General features: G+C 35.5%; 1 protein-coding gene across 4 annotated transcripts; it reads left to right on the top strand.

Annotated features, from left to right (window-relative positions):
* The first annotated feature begins 5,006 nt into the window (after nucleotides 1-5,006).
* On the top strand, nucleotides 5,007-24,495 carry GEMIN2 (gem nuclear organelle associated protein 2). Of its 4 annotated transcripts, none has more exons than XM_059059131.2 (10): nucleotides 5,007-5,188; nucleotides 5,595-5,679; nucleotides 7,075-7,164; nucleotides 7,434-7,493; nucleotides 9,907-10,020; nucleotides 11,684-11,728; nucleotides 12,873-12,941; nucleotides 16,212-16,322; nucleotides 18,248-18,306; nucleotides 24,077-24,495. In XM_059059131.2, the coding sequence occupies exons 1-10, from the start codon at nucleotides 5,019-5,021 to the stop codon at nucleotides 24,114-24,116; spliced, it is 843 nt and encodes a 280-aa protein (XP_058915114.1). In that variant the 5' UTR covers nucleotides 5,007-5,018; the 3' UTR covers nucleotides 24,117-24,495. The 4 variants fall into 4 exon arrangements, with proteins under 4 accessions (XP_058915114.1, XP_058915116.1, XP_066884659.1 ...); XM_059059132.2 differs by having other exon boundaries at nucleotides 5,025-5,179; XM_059059133.2 differs by lacking the exon at nucleotides 11,684-11,728 and having other exon boundaries at nucleotides 5,023-5,188.
* The last annotated feature ends 837 nt before the right edge of the window (nucleotides 24,496-25,332 follow it).

Here is a 25,332-nt window from a genome sequence, read left to right as displayed (position 1 = left end):
TGTTGTGGAGCAACTAATCCCATGCACCACAACTACTGAGCCTGTGCTCTAGACCCCATGAGCCACAACTACTGAGCCTGTGTGCCACAACTACCAATCCCGTGTGCCTAGAGCCTGTGCTCCACAACAAGGGAAGCCACTGCAATGAGAAGCCCATGCACCACAATGAAGAGCAGCCCCTGCTCGCCGCAACTAAAGAAAGCCCGCACACAGCAACGAAGACCCAACGCAGCCAAAAATAAATAATATAGGGATTTCCCTGGTGGTGCAGTGGTTAAGAATCCGCTTGCCAATGCAGGTGACACAGGTTCGAGCCCTGGTCCAGGAAGATCCCACATGCCGCGGAGCAACGAAGCCCGTGCGCCACAACTACTAAGCCTGTGCTCTAGAGCCCGCAAGCCACAACTACTGTGCCCGTGCGCCACAACTACTGAAGTCTCCATGCCTAGAGCCCGTGCTCCTCAACAAGAGAAGCCAATGCAATGAGAAGCCTGTGCACTGCAATGAAGAGTAGCCCCCACTCGCGGCAACTAGAGAAAGCCCGTGCGTAGCAACGAAGACCCAACGCGGCCAAAAATAAAAATAAATAAAATAAATAAATCTAAAAAAATTTCTAGCTCTTGTTCAAACAGCAATTGCTTCTGTTCCACAGAGTGCCCCATCAGTATTATACTCCAATACCATTTCATTCTGTCACTCTGACCAACTCCAAAATTATTACTGAGTTCATTTAATTGAACTAAACAAATGAAATCCTATGATCTGCTCTTAAACCATTTATAGCTAAAGAAACAAAACATGGTTATCTACTAACGGTTTTTTTTCTTTTCTTTTTATCTAATGTTGATTTGATTTGTAAAGAACATAAGAATTATTAAAACCATGTAGCAAAGAAGGGAACTCCTACTTTAAAAAGAAGGAGCTAGATTTGTATTTTTACTTTAAAAGAGGAGTAAAGTTTTGGGTTTTGGGTTCCATAATTAAACTAGACGTCACCTTAATGTTCTGGCGTCAGTGAGCTTTGTTGGATCTGGACTCCAAAGCCTAAGAACAGCATTCTCAGAGAGATAAAGAGACTGACTCTGCTCAGGCCCAGAGGGTGTGACCTAAGACTAGAATCCCCTTGTGTCTAACTTAATTGCCTCTCTCTAATCTACGACCAGTGGGTCATAAAGCCTCTCATTTGTGCTGAGCTGTATCTTGTGGAGCATAGTAATTTTTAGAGCAATGGTTCATAAGTCTGACCACCCAAGATAGAATCTCAGCTCCATCTACTTCCTACTTGTATGACCTGGGCATGGTATGTAACATTTTCTGAGCCAGTTTCTTCATCTGAAAATAAAGATAACAATCATGCTTACCACTTAGAATACAATACATTGTGAGGATTGAATGTGATAATCTATATAAAACATTCAGCCCCATATAGCCCTAAGAAAGAAAAAAGCAGCTTCTGAGAGCCTGAAATTGGCCTGGCTCTATCAGTTGGCCCCAGCTGTTGTTAGGAGCTGCCCGGGCACACATAGCCAGGCCAAATTATTCTTTTGTTGAACCTAAACCATATCACAGCACACCAACGTCAGACAAGAACACTCAGGAATCCTGAAGGATCATGACAAAAACAAGACCACTCTGTAATCATGTCTCTGAAGTCTGACAAAATCAAGAAGATTGTCCAAACCAAAAAATGACCGAATACCTCCCTAACCTGGCTAATATGAGTGACTGCTGGTTCTTTACCAATTACACTATTAGTTTCCCTTCTTTCTTCTACTTTCTAGATAAGAGTGATTAAAATACCTAATCACAGAATTTGTCAAGTGTTCAGATGAGCTGAAGAGAACTGCGCTCCCAGGTGTCAGAGAAGCCAATCAAAGCAACAATGAGCCAAAATGAATGCAAAAGTGAAGCCCGTAATCACTTACTGTGATTGTATAAGCAAGAGTCTAAACCTGGTGAAAGCATAGGCTCCCTCTGTTCCATTACCCACATGGAATGGCATGACTGGTTGAGGGTCATCTCACTGTTGAGGGGGTCCCAAACAAAAGACTCCTGCAGACTTATGGAACTGGGGGTGGGGATGGGAGCAGCCCTAGGAGTGGAAAAGTACTGGGTACTGACCCAGAGAGGTGAAGTTTCCCATGAAGGAGACCTCTAAGTGGAAACACCTGAGATAGGAATGCAGCAATGCATTAGAGCATGGCTGGCTAGGGAGGTCTGGGTTGTTGACTGCAATTCCCTTCAGAGGCTGCAGTGCATTGAATGGGAGCATCAAGTCTGGTGTGGAGAGGGCAGGTTTCCCTGTGAAGCCTGCCAGGTAAAGCCTTTGTAATTGCATATAGTCAGGCCTAAAAAAAAATCACACATAGGTTTTTAACCAGGAACTGGACTCAGAATTATCCCCATTTCCTGACAACAAAGCTCCACTGTCTCCAGATCACCTAATAAAGACCAATGCTTACCACAGTGCCTGACACATAATAGAAAACTGATAAACATTAATTGGATGACTGAATTTATTAAAGTTTAATGGCATAAAGAGGTAAGTGAAATTTTAGACTGTAGCGAAGGAGAAAAGAACTGACAAAGTATGGTAATGTAGGAGAAATTCTAGGGTAGTAAATCTTAAAGAATAGGGAGGGAAAAGATTAAATGGATGGGCTAAGCTATATTTCTCACTTGGAATGCTTCTTAAAAATCTCAATTTCAGAGTCCTACAACCAATAAACAGACTCAGAAACTCTGGAGGAAGAGAGTTATAGGACACAGGAGTCTGTATTTTAAATAATTTCTTCCAGATAATTCTTATATACACTAACATTTGAAAACTAACTGAGCTGCTTAAAGGGATATAAGATACAGGGACAAATTTTGCATTTAGCTCTGTAATTTTGACTTAGCAGACGCCATCATCGTCAATAAACAGCCATTGAGCTCTGTTCTCACAACCTTCATACTACTCCTACAGCCAACCACCAATGTGAGAAACACTGAAACAGAAGTCTTTCCACTGTAAACTGAGAAGTGACTGGAAATCTTTGAAAACGGGGCACTGGAAGCAGTTTGGTATCTTAGGCATAGTTCTTCCTAGAAAGAGGTTAAATGAAATTGTTATTATAGTTTTAGAAGTTCAGCTTTCTAAAAATTAAGTTTTTTTCAGAATAACTTCATCACCCAAATATAGTTTCTTCTCAATTGTCCCATATCTCACTGAAACATTCAAAACTACTTAGTGCAATTTCCAATTTATCACCGTATTTAAAATGTGTTCCAATGTTCATTCCTTAATTCTTTTAAGTCAGATTAGTTTTAAAGAGTAGAAAGTAACCCTTATAAATTTTTACTTTCCTCTCTCTTGAATGAATTTATTCCTGTGTATTTAAATTTTTAGCACCATTTCAAAATCACTGATGTACTTTATAACTCACATTTTCTTTTGAAAAAAAATTTTCTTAATATTTCCCAGGATAACCTTTGTTCCATTCTATTCCTCCCCTTGTTCCCTTCATCCCTGTGTAGTTCTGCCATGTGCTTATACATGGAGACGAGTGTTAAGAATTGTTCCCTTGAGGTTGGTCTACTAGGTTCTTTTCTCCAGAAAAATGGGGATAAATTGTTAATAAGCTAGTTACAAAAAAAAAAAAAGAGTATTTGTAGGAAAATCCAGAAATGACAGTTTACTTTTTGTAATTTGTTCCATTTGTTCTTAATCATTACCAAAACGTTTGGTGACAGTATTTCTCCATATTTCTTGCTAATAAGCTAGTTTCAAATATATATATATGTATACATATATTCGTAGGAAAGTCCAGAAATGACACAGTTTTACTTTTTCTAATTTGTTCTTGATCATTACCAAAACGTTTGGTGACAGGAGCATTTCTCCACATTTCTTATAAGTTTGTTTTTTCCAAAATCAGTAAAATTTTTAACCAAATAATTTTCTAGTTTCACTGCAGCCAGGCAGTTTCTTTCCAAGTCTCCCAATTGTTTAGTTACCATTCATAAGCACTAATTCTTTAGCTCTTAACGTAAGGACTGTCCTTACTTTGTCTCCAATTTAGAAAGTTACATTCTGGTTTTGAAATCAATTGCTTGCAAGCTAAAGACAGTGCTTTAAGAAAAAGAAGAAAAAAAGCCTTAAAAACAAACAAACCTTAGAAAACAAGTCAATTGTATTCACTCACAGCTTGTTTAGAAAAACTGAGATATAGTACTGTGATTGTTTCTTGCAATTTGTGACCCAGCACAAGTTAACTTAATCCATTTCTGCCTTGTTTCCTCACCTGCAAAATGGAAATAAAGTACCCCCTCACAAGATTGGCCCTAAGATTAATAATGATAACTTCTAGGTGTTGGCATTAACTTTATTCTTTGCACTATCTAAGGAGATATTTCTGAAAACATGATAGCTACTCTAGTAATAATATTCACTTCAGATAAATATAAAGTGATCTTTGGCGCAGCCAAGCACAAGAAATTCCTATGGGAAATTAATTTTACATTCATTTGGCGTCTGATAAATCTGGGTTGAAATTGGTTTTCCTCTCTCGGGGAAAATTACGATTGTAGTACTTAACCCCTCTTTCGGTCGATTTCCTCCCCTACAAAACCTGGATAATACCACTTACGTCAAAAGGTTGTAAAACTTAAATGAGGAAATGCATGTGATGCGTCTACCAGCGGTTTAAGAATTTAGAGCTCAATAAATGATAATCACAGTAACCTGGTCATTAATTTAAAAAACATTTAAAGTTCCCTCACTACTAGGGATGCATAAAAGTTAATAATCTTAAGTCTTAGAAGAGTATAGAGCGTAATACCCAGGAAAACTTCCGAACTACTTTTACGAGGAACCAGCTTCGCAGTCATCATTACCCCCACCGGAGCCTTAACCTGACGACAAACAGCAGCTTCGGTTCACTCATGCGCAGTTACTCCCCCAAGACCAGCCTCTTGCTCAACTCCGCGCCGAAGGTGGCAACATGTGCGCCTGCGCTGTGACCCAGACCTGGCGCATGCGCTGGGTGGGACAGGCGGCGTTGAAAACCATGGCGTGGGTACCTGCGGAGTCTGCGGTGGAGGAGTTGATGCCCCGGCTGTTGCCAGTGGAGCCCTGCGACTTGACAGACAGTTTTGATCCCAACGTACCTCCGAGGACTCCCCAAGAATACCTAAGGCGGGTCCAGTGAGTGATTTGACCCTGTGCGGGTGGGCTGGTTGTCCTTCCGCCCCTGCGCACAACGCCCAGTGCCCCGCTCGACCTTCTAAGTGTGATAAAGCCCCACCTCTGTTCCCGTTCCCCATCCACTGTCGGAACAAGATTCCTGGATTACATCTTTGCGTGAGCGAGTTTCTATGAACTTAATTTTGTTAAACCTGATTACTTGTGACAGGATAGGTGTTCTTAGATTTCTTCCACATAAGAAATCTTGCTTTCAGTCAACATAATTTCAGAAATACATTGTTTAGTACCTCGATTGCAATTCTGAACTTTTTTCTGATTTTATAATGAACACGTAGAAGTGGATCGCTTGTTTTACTACACATGAACAATAGTAATCACGTTTTTTGTACTTATTTCTTATTTGTAGGATCGAAGCAGCTCAATGTCCAGATGTTGTGGTAGCTCAAATTGACCCAAAGAAATTGAAAAGGAAGCAAAGTGTGAATGTTTCTGTGAGTTTTACTTCCCGTCAGGGGATTTATTTTTCCTCCCACAAATTAAAAGACCAAGGGTCTCCTATAGTGTCAGACAGTATCAGTTACGATGTAGGTAAGATTTGACTACTCCGTACTAAGTTCTACTTTTACCCCCAGAAGTACAGCTGGCATTTACTGCCTCCAGGGAGGCTTTCAGTAACCCTGGCATTCGTAGAGATTTGCTCATAATACTTAAGGAACATGATCCAATCCTAAAGGAGACTTTCAATAGGGTACTTATGCTATCCTTTATTTTTAAGGTATCTTTTTCCAGTTCATAATTATTATCAGGCTGATGTTTAATCTTAGTGTAGTTTGCATGTTTTGAATTTGACTGGGTTTTGTTTTTTAAAAATAGAAACCCAAATATCACACTTTTCTACCTACTTGCCCACTGTGAACCCTTTCATTCATTTATTTATCCAACATATATTTTACTAAACAACTATATTGTGCCAGGCACTGGGAATACAACAGAGGATGAGACAGAAAAGGTCCCTACCCTTGTAGAGTTTACATTCTCCTGAGGAAGACAGTAAAAAAAAAAAAAAAACAAATTAATTACATACTGCTACCATTGTTGTGAAAAAAAGTAACATATAATGACCAATAAGTAACTGGGAGAACTACTTTAGATAGAGTAGCCACAGAAGGTCTGTTTTAGGAGGTTAAAAGCCTATTTAACCAAAGGTGGAAGGAGAGCAGCAGTTTTTAAATTGTGATAATTCCTTTTTCTTTTATGTTCTAAGTAATTCCTTTATCTGATGTTTATAATCAGGAGATTTAAATTCAGACACTATAATGTTTCATATATTTCCTTTTCAGAAGTTTTTTGTTGATGGAAGATGATATCTTGTATACCTGGCTTTTAAAAAGTGACCACATTAAGTTTTATTTCAAGGCAGTATGTGATCAGTTGTGACCTCTGTGCTGTTTTAAAGTAGAAGTAGCCCTTATAAAGTCAAGCATCTGAAATTATTTGAGTACATTCTGTTCATACCAGAATTCTTTATTTGGTTTATATCTCTCTTTGTTTCAAACTGTTTTGCTATTATATTCAGTAGAAAGGTAGGACTAGATTATATCTTCAAGTCTCATGTCATGTGGATTTCTTAGAAACTCCAATTATAAACCATTCCAGATTGCTCTTACTAAAGTGACTATATGAGTCTTTTCCTAATGTGTTAAACTCAGACATAAATAGTAAAGTGAGTTGCCTTCATTTTTACATCTGCAAAAAATACTCTTTCTTGTATTGTCTAATTTGCTTTATTATTCACTTTTCATCTTGATTTTGCTTTTACTTTGCAGAGGTATGAGATTCTAGTTATACACTAACATTGATTCTAACATTTATGAACTGATCTCTAGCTTTCAGGATGCCAACCTGCTCCTGAAGGATATTCCCCCACTCTTCAGTGGCAACAGCAGCAAGTGGCACAGTTTTCAACTGTTCGGCAGGTAGGTGTACTTTAATCATTTAATCAAATTAAACCCCTCCCTCCCTCAGACTTATTTCTGTTCTTAGACTGTAGTTGGAAAAATTTGGGTTTCTAGTGTATTAAGATAAGAATATTCATGAAGCAATGACCAAATTATTATAATCATTAGACATAATACAGTTGAACGTATTTTCCAAGTTTTAGAATTGTTAGAATGTTGTGCAGCAATTGCTTTCTTTTGAGTTATCCATTCTCTGAATATCATTTGTCTACCTTATCTTCCTTTAGAGTGTGAACAGACATAGAAGTCACTGGAAATCACAGCAGTTGGATAGTAATGTGACCATGGTATGTAAGTTTCTCTGTTTAGATTGTACAGTGGATAACTATTTAATATAGTCCATATTTACTTCCAGGTCTTAAAGATTCACTTGTTTAATCCATATTATTTTCATTCTCTCCCATCTATCATTAATAGTAACAGTTCCATTATCTTAGAAACCTGAAAAGGATAGAGTCAGTAATGCAAGTTATTTTTATGACAGTTTTAATCTACATCTTGAGAGACTTTGGATAGGTCTTTACAAGTTTTTAAAGGTTCTTCTAGACATTTGCTTTTTAGGAAATTAAATACATTTTCAGTATTTACAAAAAGATTGAATAAAGGCTTATTGGATTTTCCTCATGAGGTAATGGTGCCAGTATCAGTGAGTGACATTTTAGTAAAGCTGGTCATGCTTACTGGAAAGTAGTATTTCTTACTTTATCATCCTAGATATAATTTTAAGCTTTTTAGTAAATATGCTATATGTGGACTACTGGATAAAAAAGGGTGTTGGGGACGAGGTGGATACATTGTTCCAGGACAGTCCTTTTAACCTTTTAGGGAGTCTTATAGTTTTCCTGAGAATCAAATGAAAGGTATTTATTTTCAGAGGGAAAAAATGTACCTATGCATACAATTTTTCTCACAGTTTCAGGTGGTTCATAGATTTCAGATTTTAGAAGCTTCTTCTAGGCAGTGCTTCCTAACATCTTTTATGCGATGACACATTGGGATAAATGGAGGAGGCTCTCCCATAGCCTAAACTACCAGCTGAAAGCTAAGAGATTCAGTGTAACCTCTCTATATGCTTCTGTATACCAGTTGGAAGCTCTGCTCTAGGAAAAGTGTGGTAGACACTAACATCACTTTCCTAAGATCATTTAACTCATAAAAGGTGTAACTGAGATTCAGACTGAACTTTGTCTGACTCTAAAGCCTTTCACTGTGCTGTGAGGCCTCCTAGTAAGAAGAGAGAGAGGGCAGTAGGTAGGTAGATATATTTTTTCTTGCTCAGTCTAAGGACTTTGGGGTACATACTTACTAATTCAAAAACATCATCAGTAACATGACAATATAATTTTGTCAAGAAAGAAATGACTGAACATAATTGATTTCAATAAATGAAGATCATCCATCAAAACAGTAGACTATTACATAGCAATAACATATGTTCATCATGGCAGATGTAAACATTATGTAAATAATAAAATGAATTTTTAAAGCATGCTCTGATAGTAACTATGTAAATATGAACATTGATTGATCAATTGATCCAATCATTTATTAAGCACCCACTATATTTAATAATTAGGGTTTTCAGTGCTACCTGAAGCAGAAACAATCTCCGACCAGTGAAGTAATGGGAAAAGATGAATTGTTCCAGGACAATGGGTTTTTATGTTTTAGGGGTCTCATATTCATTCTGAGAATCTAATGAAAGCTGTTTATCCTTGGGGTGGGGGAAAAACTGCACATATATGTAAAATAATTTGCAAGGTGATGTGCCCAAATAAACCCATTGTTCTGTTAACTGAATCACTTTGCTGTACACCTGAAACTAACACAATATTGTAAGTTAACTATACTTAAATAAATAAATAAATAAATTTTTTAGGAAAAAGAATTTTTAATTGTTCTGTTAAGGTAGCCATATTGAACTGAATGGTCCTACTTTTTTTCATCTGACAATATAGAATAAATCTACTCCTTCTTTAATTGGGCATCCCTTTCAGGATGTGAGGTATGTAATCATGTCTCCTTCCATGGGATGAACATCCTTCATTCTTGTAAGCATTCTTAGTGTATTTTTTTTCCATACCAATTTCCATCTTTATCACCCTCCTTTGAACACATTCTTGCTTGTCAGTGTCCATTAAAGTATGATCCAAACTAAACCTGTCCCATCTATGGTGTGACCACTTGGGTGCTGTATTGGTTTGCTAGGGCTGCCATAACAAAACACCACAGGCTGGGTGGCTTAACAAACAGTAATTTATTTTCTCACTGCTTTGTGCACTAGAAGTCTAAGATCAAGTTGTCAGTGGGTCTCTCTCAAGGCCTCTCTCTTTGGCTTGCAGGTGGCCATCTCCTTGCTGTGCCCTCACATGGTCTTCTGAGTGCACACCCATCCCTGATGTCTCTCTGTCCAGACTTCCTCTTCTTACAGGGACGCTGGTCAGATTGGCTTCGGACCCACCCTAACCACCTCATTTTAACTTAATCTCTGCTATAAAGGCCCAGTCTCCTAATAATCCCATTCTGGAGGTTAGGGCTTCAACATACAGATTTTGGGGGCACATGGTTCGCTCCATAACAGGCACTATATCTTTGTGTTGAGGTGGTGGGAATATGGGGGAATCCTCACTTCTTTTTTCACTGCTCAGTATAAAAAAATATATACATAGGAGTAAATAAGTTCTTTTTTTTTTCTTTTAGCCAAAATCTGAAGATGAAGAAGGCTGGAAAAAATTTTGTCTGGGTGAGAGGTTATGTGCTGAAGGGGCTGTTGGACCAGCTGCAAGTGAAAGTCCTGGAATCGATTATGTACAAGTAGGTGATAAGGTGGCTAAACAAACAAAAAAAGGTCATAATTTTGGTTCATGATTTAGTATAAAGACTCAGCAAACTACAACCTGGGGCAAATCCAGTCTGCAAATTTGTTTTTGTATAGTCATGAGCTAAACATAAAAACATAATGGTTTTTATGTTTTTAAGGGGTTGTTAAAAAAATAAATAAATAATATGTGACTGAGACAGTGTGTACCCTACAAAGCCTAAAATATTTACTTTCTGGCTCTCTACAGAAAATATTTGCCAGTATTTTCTCTGACTTAGTTTATTGTCTTTTTGACTTAAAAATTGGCAGCCTAGTTTCTAAAACAATGTATGTTTTAGCTGTTTAATAATTTTGTGAGTTAGGATTTTTTTTTTTTTTTACTGATTAGACGTGGGTCAAACAATGAGTTATGAGTAGTTAGGGAAACAAAGGAAAACATATGACACAATTAGGTGTTTAAAAATGCTTAGTAAATTGCATATTCTGGAGGTAAAATGCTGAGGGTATATTTAAATTTCACATGGCTTTATTTTAATCATAAATTATGTGGCCAGCTGCTTCTTGTCCTTCAGGATTCACCTGCCCTCAAGTTTGCAGATGTTCTTATGGAACCCACTGCACACATCTGCATTACTGGTAACTCCCTATACTATGTCGTTCTGTTCTGTTGAATAGGTATTTATTGTTTTCTGTGTGGTGCTACATTGTGTTTTTCCCATTTAAAATTAGTTTGTCCCGCAAATGTAAAACCTCCAAAATCACTAAAAAAGACCAAGACCCCAGTTTTTTTTAAAAAGTCAATGGATATAAAGAGACATCTCACAAGAAGGAAATAACAAATTGTTCTTATATGAGAAGATGCCCAAACTCACTTATAATAAAAATATTGCTTGTAACTCCACTGAGCTGGCATTTTTCAGATAACATACTGGTAAAGAAAGTTTGACACACTGTGTTAACAAGGGCTGGGAAAATGGGCCCTCTTACACATGGTGGTGGGAGTGTAGACAGATTCAGATCCCTGAATGAGCTAATTTAACACTGTTTTTTGTATAATATCCCAATGTATGTTACATTTCAAAATGTTTTAATTTGACAAAGAATTAATATATATTTATTTAGTTTTTTATTACAGAATACATACAAATGAAATATATACTACATGAAAGCACCATTTAAGGACACAAGAGTTTAATGCATGTCCTCTTAAGTTTCTCACAAGTCAGTACTGTTTTCATAATCAAGGCTCCCAACATTAAACTCCAAAGTACTTTTTAATTGAAGCAGATTAGGTTTGAAAGAATTCATTCAAGTGCCCTTAATTCCTGAAAATGTTAGCTTTAGCTAAAGATTTTAAAAATGTGTACAACATATTAATATCATAGTATCGTCTTTTTCAATCTCATGCTTTAACATCCTAATTACTAAAATCATTGTTTTTAAATTTACATATTCAAATTTCAAGACATTATTTTCTTGGGCATTACCAACGTAATAGTTCATGGAATGTTTTATTGTAATGGACAATGAAAGAATTTACTTTTATCTATTTTTTGTTTTTAAAAAACTGTGTTGAGAAATTCACCAGTTTGAAAAAAATGCACCCCCTGCCCACTTGATACCATTTAGTAAATTTCAGTCTCATTTTTCTTTCAGATTGGTTTTCCTCCCTTGCTTAGTATTGTTAGCAGAATGAATCAGGTAAAATCTAATAAGAATTTATGCATTCTTTTGTTTGCAATGTTTGTTAAGGTATTTGAATACATTTACTGAATATTTACAGTATGCAAGACCCTGTCCTAAACTCTTTAACAGTTCTTATTTAATCCTCACTACAACCCTATATGGGAAATTATTATTAATATCCATTTTTTAATAGAGGAAGAAACAAAATTGGAGATTAAGTTACTTGCAGGTGTTTTTTCAGCAAGTTTTAATGGCAACACTAGAATTCAATCCCAGGTGGATCTGATTTCAGAACTCATGCTCTTGATCATGGTGCTAAACTATTCACAGGTATACATTTCAGTTTTAAGTCTTAGATTCTGGGGTTTGAAATAAATACTAAGGTTAGATTGCTATTTCTAGTTCCAGATGTCCTACACACTTCATTAAGAATTAAATTTGAATTTCTTGGATCAAAAGGGGAGAAATATGGATTTTGGTTCTTCAGTCTTTCAGAACTAGGAACTCTGTTATCCATTTAAAGAGCAAATAAAAACTTTGATTGTTTTGCATTCACATAGCATTGGGTACCCTTGGAAGATAACAGTCATACTCTGTTGTAAATCATATACTGGCTGACAATTTTACTTACTTGATCATTTACATTAAGGTACTGTAGTACTTATACTAAATTTGATGAGAGTGATATTTGTAAGTGTCCATCTATATTTGAATAAGCCCGTGAATATTTTCACCAGTTTGATAATTCTATATAGCTTAAAACTGATCTTTCTCTAGCTAACTTTGTCTTTAGATTTGTACTCTGATTTAATGAAAATAAGCTGAAGGTATTTATGCAAAGGTTTTTTTTAAGAGTATGTGGAATATTTTTTTAAGTAGTTCCAAACTAAATTAGTAGTTACAAACTAAATCCTAGGATTTAAACCAAGGTATTGAAAATTGAAAGTATATAAGAATATTTGTCTACAAAGCCTCTTCTCACTGAATGTGCCATCTAATCAAATTACTAAATAGTCACAGGTTTCTCTGGAAGCCTAAAGAATGAGGCCATTTTAAACATAAGAGTTGCTTTCTAACTGAACTTAATGAAACTCAGGTTGAACTTGTTAGTGTTGTATTACTAATACTGTTCTTTCATCTCTTTCCCCCCTTTTTTTAGGCAACAGTAACTAGTGTCTTGGAATATCTGAGTAATTGGTTTGGAGAAAGAGACTTTACTCCAGAATTGGTAGTACTGCATCTTTTTCTTTTCATAATGCAGACAAAATTTATATACTTATATATAAGACATGGCTCTACATTATTTATATATATGTATTATATATATACATACAACTATATGTGTAATGCAAGCAATGGTTGTTTGCAGTAAAATAAGGAAATTACACTAGAATGTAAATCAACATACTGCTTCCTTCATTGAGATAGTCTTGCATTGAGGAAAAAAGTCAACTAAATAGTTGATTTATATCCTGGGAGAAGCTGCTTATCTTGTCACAGATCAGTAACAGACTGGCTACCAGTCTGCAGACCCCATTTCAAATAGCACTGACCTAAAGAACTTTGAAATGCATTTTCTAAAATGGCTTTGAAATCCAGTTCACAAAAGAATATCAGAAATACCAATAATGGCAAATATATGTGCCAGGCATTGTTCTAAGGATTTTATATATAATAACTCCTTGAATCCTTTGATAACCTATGAGCTGTTATTTCCACTTTACAGATGAGGAAACTGGAGCACATGGGAATTCAGTAACTTGTTTGAGATCACACAGATTATAACTGACAGAACTGAGACTCATGCCCTGGCAGTCAGGCTATACTCTCAACAACTGTGCTGTATTACCCCTCTATTTTATTGCTTTATACTCACAGCTTACTTTTCACCTTCAAAATTGGGTAAATTTGGTAGACATTATATAAATGAATTACCCACTTCATCCCCTAATAAGAAATTTTATCATCCTTTGGAGTTAGATTTAATTTAAAAAACAAATATTTTTCACAATTGAGGATATTTGCAAAAGAGTGTATCTGAGGCTCCAAAACTTCCTGTCAAAATAGGTGATATAATCTTTGCCCTCCAGAAGCTTAGTCTTCTGGGAGAGACAGATAAAGCAACATTACAGTACAGTGTATAAGTTTCCCAGCCTGCCATTCAGCCAGGTGGCTTAGATAAGTCTCTTCCATAAGTGTAATGATTATATTCTTTATCACTAGATTTTCATTTTTTATTTTCATATTTTCATTCTTTTAAATCTCTACCATATAACATGTAATTTTGAAGGGGAAAAAAATCCATGCTTAAATCACTGTTTTCAATTGAGTGGTCAGACATGTCTTTTACATAGTTGTTACTAATATATATATTCTGGTTTTTTAGCTCACATTTCACATATATATTTCTATATGATAATGTAATTCACATAATTGCCGTTGTCTAAATGTCTGGTTTACTTTTTTTTAAGTTGTTTTAAATTTTATTTTACATAGTTACGATTATGCACAATTTGTTTTCCTATTTTTAAAAGCCCTGTATCAATTGTCAGAAGCACTTCTCAATCATCATAGGAGTTTTTAGAAACATAATTTTTAATGTAATGCAAACATATAACACTTCTCAATGACAAGTTTAAGAGTGAGTTGTGGTTTACTTTGATTCTCATTATTGACCATTTGGATTCTTCCTTATATTTTACAATTATGATTAAATTATAAACATTTATACTGATTTCCTTTTTTATTATTTCTCAGGATATTTCTAGAATAGAATTATTGGATCAAGGTTTTATAAGCTTTTGTTACATCCTGCTTGCTTTCCAGAAGAATTGAACCCGTGTATAATGACGTCAGCAATGGATTCTTAAATTTCTCTTCCCTACAACCCCACTTTAAGTTGAACCATATGAAATTGCCTTTTTGTAGGTTAGAAACATTTGATTTTCAACAATTCCATATGGTTTAAGCTATCACTTTATAATTTGTTTTGGTTTTTCAATAGTAAATATATAGTAGTACTTCAAAGTAAATATAATTTATGTTTCTTTCGTTATCAGTGAAGCAAAACTTTTTCCATGAGTTGATATATTAGTTACATCTTCAATAGATAACTTGGTTCATATTCTTAGGCTACTTTTTCATTGGAATCTAGATATTGAGCTTTAAATTCTATATCAGTTCTTACTGTCTGATAGCGGCGACCCTTTAGCAGTATTATTTATCTGATGTATTTTCCTTCTCTTCCTTTAGTCTTTATTTTTTTAACTCTATTGTAAGATTTTTGGGACTTTTTTTTTAGCTTTTAAAGATTACTCACTCAAGAGGGTGATAATTTTGGCTTTTCCTGTTAATTTAATGAAAATGTATTACCGAAAAAGCATGGCTGTGTTTGCCAGAGGAACCATTAAAGTGTTTCTGAACCAGTGATAGCTGATTTACTAAATTTTAACCTGATTAATCCTTTGAGTTTTATTTTGAGTAATCTGTCTTTTAAATCAACAGTGTTCAATTCCTCTAAGTAACCATACCATTAGAACTCTAGTACTGAGAAGACCAATGTTTAAAAAAAAAACTTGTGTCACAGGAAGTTTGCTTATCATAAACTAGCGGAAAGAAAAAGGGACCTTTTAATTATTTCTTGGGATTACTTGTCTAATATTTTTTGAGAAATACCACCTTATTTTGCCAGCTAAGTGTGATGTTATTAAAGAAGGTTTTCAGCTATTTAGTTTTGCTTTTATTTTTTAGTATTGTCACAGTGTGCTCACTGACTTTGAGAAAAGGAATCTTTCAGTATAGATACATCTTAGGCAATCAGTAGAGATTTAAGCACCTTCTAAGTGTAGAGGCCATTTGAATACCTGAATGCCAGCTTTATATTGTAAATTTATCCCAGAAAGTTTGAGTCAAGTTTAAATGTATACTAGCTTTTTTCGTGTAGAAGAGAGTCCTGCTCACTCTTTATAAAAGAAACCTGGATGTGAATCTTTTTTTTTAATGTTATTTTATTTTTTTATTAATTTTTATTGGAGTATAGTTGCTTTACAATATTGTGTTAGTTTTTTGGATTTCCTTCCCATTTACGTCACCACAGAGCATTGAGTAGATTTCCCCGTGCTGTACAGTAGGTTCTCATTATCTGTTTTATACATAATAGTGTATATATATATATATATATATATATATATATATGTCAATCCCAATCATCCAGTTTATCCCACCCACCCCCAGATGTGAATCTTTTTAAGAAAAAGTCTTATTGATTTGGGGTTGCCTGAGGAGCTAACTTAGTGTGTTACACAAGTTGCTATTTAAACTTTGTTCTAATATTCTTCAGGTTTCCCCTAAAGTGATGTGTTGCTCAGAATAAACTCAGTCATATATACTGCTGGTGGAAACATAATTTGATATGACCTTTCTGAGGTACAATTCAGTGATTATAAGTTAAACTTGTGGTGCAGTTTGCTTACTTATTACTTTTTTAAATTCTATATAGGGAAGATGGCTTTATGCCTTATTGGCTTGTCTTGAAAAACCTTTATTACCAGAGGCTCATTCACTGATTCGGCAGCTTGCAAGAAGGTGCTCTGAAGTGAGGCTTTTAGTGGTAAGTTCAAACTTAATATTTCAAATCAGAAGTACTCACCAGTTTATGTGGTGGTAAAGAATGATTTCAATGAAACAGGAAAACATGGAATATTTGATTAGTCAGGATTAGATTTAGTCACATAGTAGAAGAGTCCAAAATAACAGTAGCTTAAATAAAATGTAAGTGCTTTTCTCAGACAAAGGGAGTCTGAAGGTAGGCAGATTAGATCTAAGATGGAAGCGACCCAGGCCTTTGAGTTCTGCCACATGTGGCTTCCATCCTCAAGCTCACCTTATAATCCAGGATGGCTGCTGGAGCTTCAGCCATTATATTTCACTGTAGGAAGCTGGAAAGAGGAGAAGAAGGTCATCCCCTCCAAAGAGCCTTCCCAGAGGTTCTACAAGTACATCTGGCCAAAATAGTTCATTGGCCAGAATTTAGTCACATAGCCATAAGGAACTATGGGAAATGTTTACTTTAGTTGGGTGACAGTGTGCCCAGCTAAAAATGAGATTCATTTGCTAAATAATAAGGGGAGTCAAGAAGTCAGAGTGGTCAACTAACAGTTTCTGGCATAATAATTGTTTTGAATTTCTCCAATCAGACCCTTCCTCTAACTCATACCTGCAGCATTACAATATAAATTAATTTGATGCCAGACTAAGTCTACTTCTGATTTTTTTTAATACCTCTTGTTTCCTCCACAAAATGTATACTTGTTCTTCATTGACTACTCCAAAATATTTTCATTAAATATCCATGATATGGCACAAACTAACTTATGTGGCCTGTACTCTGAGCAAAATGTACTTGTTACTCATTAAATATTCCCTAAGCTATGTTCCTAGACTTTATTCTCTCTCTAGAAGTGCCTTTTCACTCTCTTCTAATCTGCATCTATATACCATTTACTTTTCACAGTCTGGCTCGTATCCTATCACTTTCTGTGATACTTTCCCTAATCCTCACAATTAAAAAGAATCTCTTCTCTGTTTTTCCAGTATGCTTTGTATCTTTTTTATGACACTTAACACATTTTTCCCTTAATTAAATCTGATATGGATATTTCCTCTTCTGTGCTATCAGCAGGAAGTATGTTTTATTCATATTGTTAAGTTCTTGGCACATAAAGGAATTGAATATGCTGACATCATCGAAGTGTGTCCCAAGTTTGAATAATATATGACATGTCTGTTATAACATTACTTAGTGACTATTATTGTGACTATTCCTTGAAATGTATAAAAATAAATTTCATACTCTGTAAGACTACCTTCCATGTGTCTTAGGTCTGTCATTTTAACAGATATTTAAAGTGAACTTTATAAAATGTATAGTTCAGGAACTACTTCCATCGTAATTGAGAACTCTGATCTGGAATATTTTCTTTAAAGTATTTTTATATAATTTTTTTCCCTTCGTGCCCAGTTAGGACACAGGGTTTTTTTGCTCCTTTACTTGGAACCAGGAAGAAGATCTCTCCCAAGTTATCCTTAGAGCCCTCAACTCATTTCTTTTTAGGACCTTTCTTTAAAAGATGATCTTAGATGTTTCCCAAGGAATCATTAACTCTACAGTTTCTCCTTTTTCTTTGATATTTTCTGTTTCCCTGTGATTATTACTATGCTCTAATAAAATGCTTATGTTTTCCATCTTGAAAGGAAACTTGTTTCAGAAATATTAAGGGGGCTTCCCTGGTGGCGCAGTGGTTGAGAGCCCGCCTGCCGATGCAGGGGACATGGGTTTGTGCCCCGGTCCGGGAAGATCCCACATGTCACGGAGCGGCTGGGCCCGTGAGCCATGGCCACTGGGCCTGCGCGTCCGGAGCCCAGGCCACAGCAGTGAGAGGCCCGCATACCACAAAAGAAAAAAAAAAAATGTATATATATATATTAAGGAATAACAGACTACATTTTAAAGTTTTTCTTTTTTCTTTTTTTTAGGACAGCAAAGATGATGAGAGGGTTCCTGCTTTGAATTTGTTAATCTGCTTGGTTAGCAGGTAAGTAATCCTTGGCTTCTTGCTTTATGATAGCATTATTAATGGTGGTAGAGAGTATTGTTTCCATTTTACAATGAGGAAGTTGAGGTATAAGGAAACAGTATTGTGTTATCACAATTCCCTTTATTTCTAGTTTTTTTCTATAAATAATGCTGCATTGAAGATCCTTGTACATACAGCTCTATATTTTCCAAAGGATAAATTCCTAGAAATAAGTTAAAGGGCTTGCATGTACTTTTTTTTTTTTTAATTTATATTTATTTATTTATTTTTGGCTGTGTTGGGTCTTCATTGCTGCGCGAGGGCTTTCTCTAGTTGTGGCAAGAGGGGGCTGCTCTTTGTTGTGGAGCATGAGCTCTAGGCGTACGGGCTTCAGTAGTTGTGGCACATGAGCTCAGTTGCTCCGCCACATGTGGGATCCTCCAAGACCAGAGCTCGAACCCGTGTGCCCTGCATTGGCAGGTAGATTCTTAACCACTGTGCCACCAGGGAAGTCCCAAGGGCTTGCATGTACTTCTAAAACCGATATATTTATTGCCAGTTTGCCTTCCAGAAAGATCATACCACTCTGTGTTCCCACTAAAGTGTCAGTGAGAGTGCCCGTCTCCTGTTCAGCACTGGGCGTTTTCAGTTGATATAAATATTTCCATTCTGATAATAAAAAGATACAAATTATTTTTATTTGCTTTTGTATGATTATCAGTAAGGGTAGAATATGTTTTTATTTTATTGCAGTTTTTTTTTTTTTTTTTTTTTTTTTTTATTGCAGTTTTTTTTTAATTGCTACTGTCCTTTGTTCATTTTTAGTCAGGGCATGTTTTATTTAGTATATATTTGATTTTATTTCTTACATTAAAATTTCACCTGGAATTTATTTGAAAATGTCTTCATATTCTAAATTCTTGTGTGTGTGTGTATGTGTGTGTGTATATATATATATATATATATATATACACACACACATACACACACACATTTATTTTAGGTCTCTTTCTGGACTTGATATTTTTGTTCATTGGTCAGTGTTTTTATTCCAATGCCAATAACTTTTCAAAGCTTTATAGTATTTTTAATATTGGGAGGGTAAGTAATCCTGTGTTCATTTTTCCCTCCCCCAGACAAGATACTTTTTTAGAGTGTACACACATTCAGCATATAATTTCTTTATCTACAGTAATTATGCTAATGATGATAAATAACACTCACTTGGCAATTTGTGCCAGGCATTTTTCTTAGTGCTTCAGAATAGGAACTCACTTAATCCTTAGAAGGTAGGTACTATTATCAGTTTACAGATGAGGAAACCATGGCAGAGGGAGGTTAAATTACTTTCTTACCATCACAGAACTAGTAAATGGCAGAGCTAAGATCCAAACTCCAGAACTAAGCCCTTAACTATGCTGATCACAAACAAAATTAATACCTACCTCATCTGTTGGTAGTAAGGATTAAATGAGAGGATACAGTGTTGCCCTAGGCGCAAATATACTGTATCTCTAATTCTTAAAACAACTCAGGGTTTTTTTTCCTTTACAGATGAGGACACCAGTTCATAAAGATTAAGTATCGATAATTGATGGTTCAGTAAGCTAGTACTTAATGGAACCAGAAACTTAAATATATCATCTGACTGATATTTTATAATATTATACTATTATGAGAGAAGAAATGTCCAAGTGTATTGGGTCAGGATTTTTTTTTTTCCTCAGAAAGTTAGGTAAAAATGGAAAAAGTTCTAGGACAGAAAAGTTGTAGGACAGAGTTCTAGGAAAGGTCTATAGATTTCACTTAGGAAAACTTATAGAAGGTTATAGCAAGCTTGGAAAAAAGATAACATAGGCCTTGACTCTTTGCAGTAACAGCTTCAATGTAAGTATCTGTTATTGTTATGACAGAAAACCCAAGAGGGTTTTTTATTGTTGGTTTTGTTTGTTTGGGTATCTTTAAGGCAAGAACTGCTAATTCATAGAAATACCTTGTTAGATGAGTGGGATCCCATTCAAAAAGGATCCAGTAACTGTTAGCTGCCTTAATTGTTTTACCAATGGTAATTATTTTTTTAAGCTTCTTATTATGGAGTTGTTTAAACCATAAAAATGTTGTAGAATAAACCCCCAAGATGAATCCATAACCCAGCTTCAACTGTTTTGTTATTGTATTTTAAACAAATCTCGGACATGTCATTTCTCCTGTTTTAGTGTATCTAACTGATAAGGGCTTTTAAAACACATGACTGTAGTATTTGTATCACAAATTTATTGAATAACTAATAAATTTAAGAATAACTCCATAGTATCGTCTGATGTCCAGTCCATGTTTCATGTTCCCTAATTGTCCCAAGAATGTCTTTTTACATTCGAATTGTTCAAATCAGGATCCAAATGTGATGCACTCATTACATTTGTCTAATATGTCTCTGAAGTATCCCCATCAACCTCTTGGGTTTTTCTTGCCATTTTTTTGTTGAAGAAACCGAGTCCTTTGACTTGTAAAATTTCCCACATTTTGGTTTTGACAGCTAACTTCATGATGGTATTTAATGGTTCATCTATCCTCTGTATTTTCTGTAAACTGGTAGGTAGGTCTAGAGGCTTGATTATATGTAATGTGTATGTTTGTTTGACAAGACTCTGTGTGTGCTGTTGTGTCACATCAGGAAGCATATAATGTCTAGTTGTCCCACTTTTAGTGGTGATAAAGTTGACCATCGCATTCAGGTAAAGGGATATTGCAGTCATTATTCTTTTTGATGCTCAAATTGTTCCATCTTTGGACAGTGGGAGCCCCTCAGATCAATTCCTATGCTTTTTTTTTTTTTTTTTTTTTTTTTTTTTTTTTTGCAGTACGCGGGCCTCTCACTGCTGTGGCCTCTCCCATTGCAGAGCACAGGCTCTGGATGCGCAGGCTCAGCGGCCATGGCTCATGGGCCCAACCGCTCCGCGGCATGTGGGATCTTCCCGGACCAGGGCACGAACCCGTGTCCCCTACATCGGCAGGCAGACTCTCAACCACTGCGCCACCAGGGAAGCCCCCTATGCTTTTTGTTACATAACCTTAGTGGTCTTTTTTATTTTACGGCTTTCTTCCTTTCTAGTATGCCAAGATGACTCAGATGTATCTTGGACACTTGGCTCCAGATCTGGAATCAGTCTTGTCTTTTCTCCTGGGAGTGCTGGTTTCTGTTTTAAAGTAGAAAATGGTGTCTAGAGTCCACAATTTGGACATTAGGGAAGGTAGTTGTTATTAGTTTGGTCATTGCATTTAGACCTTTTCACTGAACAGAGCTAGGAAGTTATGTAGTTTTTAGAAAGAGAAAAATAAAATCATGAGTTCAAATTAATATTTCAGTTCTAAGTTAAGACTACTTGATTTTTCTTTAATGTTTTATTTCTGTTCTTGTACGCTCAAAATTCTGGTTTCTAATAATATTAACATAATTTTTGGCTTTATCCTGTAATACTCACATAATAGTTTCAGAATAACAATACTAACAATATTACTGATAATAAAACTATTGAAATCAGTTTAAGAATTCTTTTTTTAATAGTTGCTTTACAATGTTGTGTTAATTTCTATTGTACAGCAAAGAGAATCAGCTATATGTATGTGTATATATTTATATATATATATATATATATATATATATATATCCCCTCTTTTTTTGGATTTCCTTTCCATTTAGGTCACCACAGAGCACTGAGTAGAGTTCCCTGTGCTATACAGTAGGTTCTCATTAGTTATCTATTTTATACATAGTATCAATAGTGTATATATATCAATCCCAATCTCCCAATTCATCCCACCCCCCTTTCCCCCTTGGTATCCATACGTTTGTTCTCTACATCTGTGTCTCTATTTCTGCTTTGTAAATAAGATCATCTATACCATTTTTTTCAGATTCCACATATATGCATCAGTGTACAATATTTGTTTTTCTGACTTCACTCTGTACATTTAAAAAATTCTTCGCAGTTTTCTTTGTCACTGGTGTATCTCACTAGGGATATCAGAACATCATGTTTAAGATCACTTGAAATTATTCTTCTCTGTGTGGTTATGCCACCAACCTAGTATAGGAGAAGGTTCATTTGGTGATTTTCTGTTTTTATTTAATCTTGTTTTATAATTTCATAAAATATTTACATTGTTCCAAAGTTAAAATTATAATTCAAGGTACATTTTGGAGCTAAATTTTAGAATCCACCTTTATCCTCTGTAGCGTTTTTTCTCCCTTTTGTAGTTATTCATTTTATTGTTAATTTTTGATTTATCCTTCCATTCACTGTTCCTTTAAAAAATATAAGCAAATATATATAAATATATCTGCATTCCTGCACATGCTTACAAAACATAACATACTAAGCATTCCATTCTGTACCTTGTTTCTTCACTTAATAGATCCTGGACATTACATGGTAGCAGTGCAGATATATATATTTTTTATATATAAAAGCCTCATAGTCTTCCACTGTGTAGATGTATTGTAGTTCATTCAGTCAGTCCATTTATTGATGGATATTTGGGTTGTTTGTGTTCTTTTGCTATTACAAGTAGTGCTGCAATTAATATTTTTAAGTATACATTAAATTTTTTAAAATTGGAGTATAGTTGATTTACAATGTTGTGTTAGTTTCTGGTGTACAACAGCATGATTCAGTTATCCATATTCTTTTTCAGATTTTTTCCCCTATAGTTTATTACAGGATATTGAATATAGTTCACAGTGCTATACAGTAGGACCTTGTTTATCTATTTTGTATATAGTAGTTGGTATCTGCTAATCCCAAACTCTTAGTGTATTCTCTCCCACCTTTCCTCTTTTGTAGCTATGTTTGTTTTCTATATTTGTGAGTCTGTTTCTGTTTTGGAAATCAGTTCATTTGTATCATTATTTTATTTATTTAGTTAGTTAGTTATTATTTTTGGCTGCGTTGGGTCTTCATTGCTGCACCACCAGGGAAACCCTGTATCATTTTTTAGATTCCACATATAAGTGGTATCATATGGTATTTGTCTTTCTCTGTCTGACTTCACCTAGTATGATGATCTCTAGGTACATCCACGTTGCTACGAATGACAATATTTCATTCTTTTTTATGGCTAATATTCCATTTGTGTGTGTGTGTGTGTGTGTGTGTGTGTACACTACATCTTTTTTATCCATTCATCTGTTGATGGACATGTAGGTTGCTTCCATGTCTTGGTTATTGTAAATAGTGCTGCTATGAACATTGGAATATGTGTATCTTTTCAAATTAGAGTTTTCTCTGGATATGTGCCCAGGAGCAGGATTGCTAGATCATATGGTAACTCTATTTTTAGATTTTTAAGAAACCTCCATACTGTTTTCCATAGTGGCTGCACCAATTTGCATTCCCACCAACAATGAAGGAGGGTTCCCTTTTCTCCACACCCTCTCCAGCATTTGTTATTTGTAGACTTTTTGATGATGGTTATTCTGATTGGTGTGAGGTGATACCACACTGTAGTTTTGACTTGCATTTCTCTAATAATTAACAATGTTGAGCATCTTTTCATGTGTCTTTTGGCCATCTGTATGTCTTCTTTGGAGAAATGTATATATAGGTTTTCTGCTCATTTTTTGATTGGGTTGTTTGTTTTTTTGTTATTGACTTGTATGAGTTGTTCGTATGTTTTGGAAATTAAACCCTTGTTGGTCGTATCATTTGCAAATATTTTCTCCCAGTCCATAGGTTTTTTTGTTTTGCTTATCATTTCCTTTGCTGTGTAAATTCCTTTTTTTCACCAGGTATTTTGACCAGCGTGACTTAGCTGATGAGCCATCCTGATAATAGCTGATCTCTCAGGGATAGAAGATATTTGTAATGAAGACAGCCTAAGTCTGAGGCAGTGCAATGCCAGTTCAAGTACAGATTGCATCACATCTTCAGCACTATGTGAAGCATCTTCATTTTAACCTGTGCAACTCAAGTGGATATTCAGAAGATAGATTGTGTTGGTATAAGTATCTGAGGTATCTTTGAAAGATGTTACCCAGTTTTTGCTGAACAGTTTAGTTTTCTATAATCACATGCTTTTAAAAGAAATTGAATGATTTATTGGTGAAGCATCCTGCACAGAAACTGTATGACGAAATTGTACAGAGGTCGTTGGTGCTGTTTCATTGTTTATTCACATATACACATATAAAATTTTATTGAAAATGTGTTCTGGTTACTAAATTTTGTTTGACTATTTAACAAAACAAAAGACAATGGATAAATGTCCTTAGTATTAGAATTAAGATAATCTAGATTATATGGCACGTGTATTCATAGTCAGCAGCAAAATTAGTATAACATTTTCCCTTTAAGCTCTATACTTATATTTTTAAATGCTTTCTTTCTTTCTTTTTATAATTTTTTGTTTATTTTTGGCTGCATTGGGTCTTTGTTGCTGCACGTGGGCTTTCTCTAGTTGTGGCAAGCAGGGGCTACTCTTCGTTGCGGTGTGCAGGCTTCTCATTGCAGTGGCTTCTTTTGTTGTGGAGCGTGGACTCTAGGTGAACAGGCTTCAGTATTTGTGCCTCATGGGCTCTAGAGTGCAGGCTAAGTAGTTGTGGCACACGGGCTTAGTTGCTCTGCTGTATGTGGGATCTTCCCAGACCAGGGCTTGAACCCATGTCCCCTGCATACGCAGGCGGATTCTTAACCACTGTGCCACCAGGGAAGCCCCTAAATGTCTTCTTGTATAAACAAAACTTTTTTCTTTACAAGTAATTTTCAGTAGTACCCTAAAAGGTCAACTGTTTTAATTTTCCTCTCAACATCTTTTATTCATATCACTTACAATTTATCTATTTCTTTTTTTTTTTTTTTTTTTTTGGCTGTGTTGGGTTTTCATTGTTGCATGCAGGCCTTCTCTACTTGCGGCAAGTGGGGGCTACTCTTTGCTGCAGTGCCTGGGCTTCTTGTTGCAGAGCATGGGCTCTAGACGCACGGCTTCAGTAGTTGCAGAACACAGGCTCAGTAGTTGCAGCACGTGGGCCCTAGAGTGTACAGGCTT

The sequence above is a fragment of the Kogia breviceps genome, chromosome 3 (genome assembly GCF_026419965.1).
Source record: "Kogia breviceps isolate mKogBre1 chromosome 3, mKogBre1 haplotype 1, whole genome shotgun sequence".
NCBI classification, from domain to species: domain Eukaryota; kingdom Metazoa; phylum Chordata; class Mammalia; order Artiodactyla; family Physeteridae; genus Kogia; species Kogia breviceps.
Note: the sequence above shows the minus strand (reverse complement) of the source record. Positions and strands in the feature narration are given on the sequence as shown.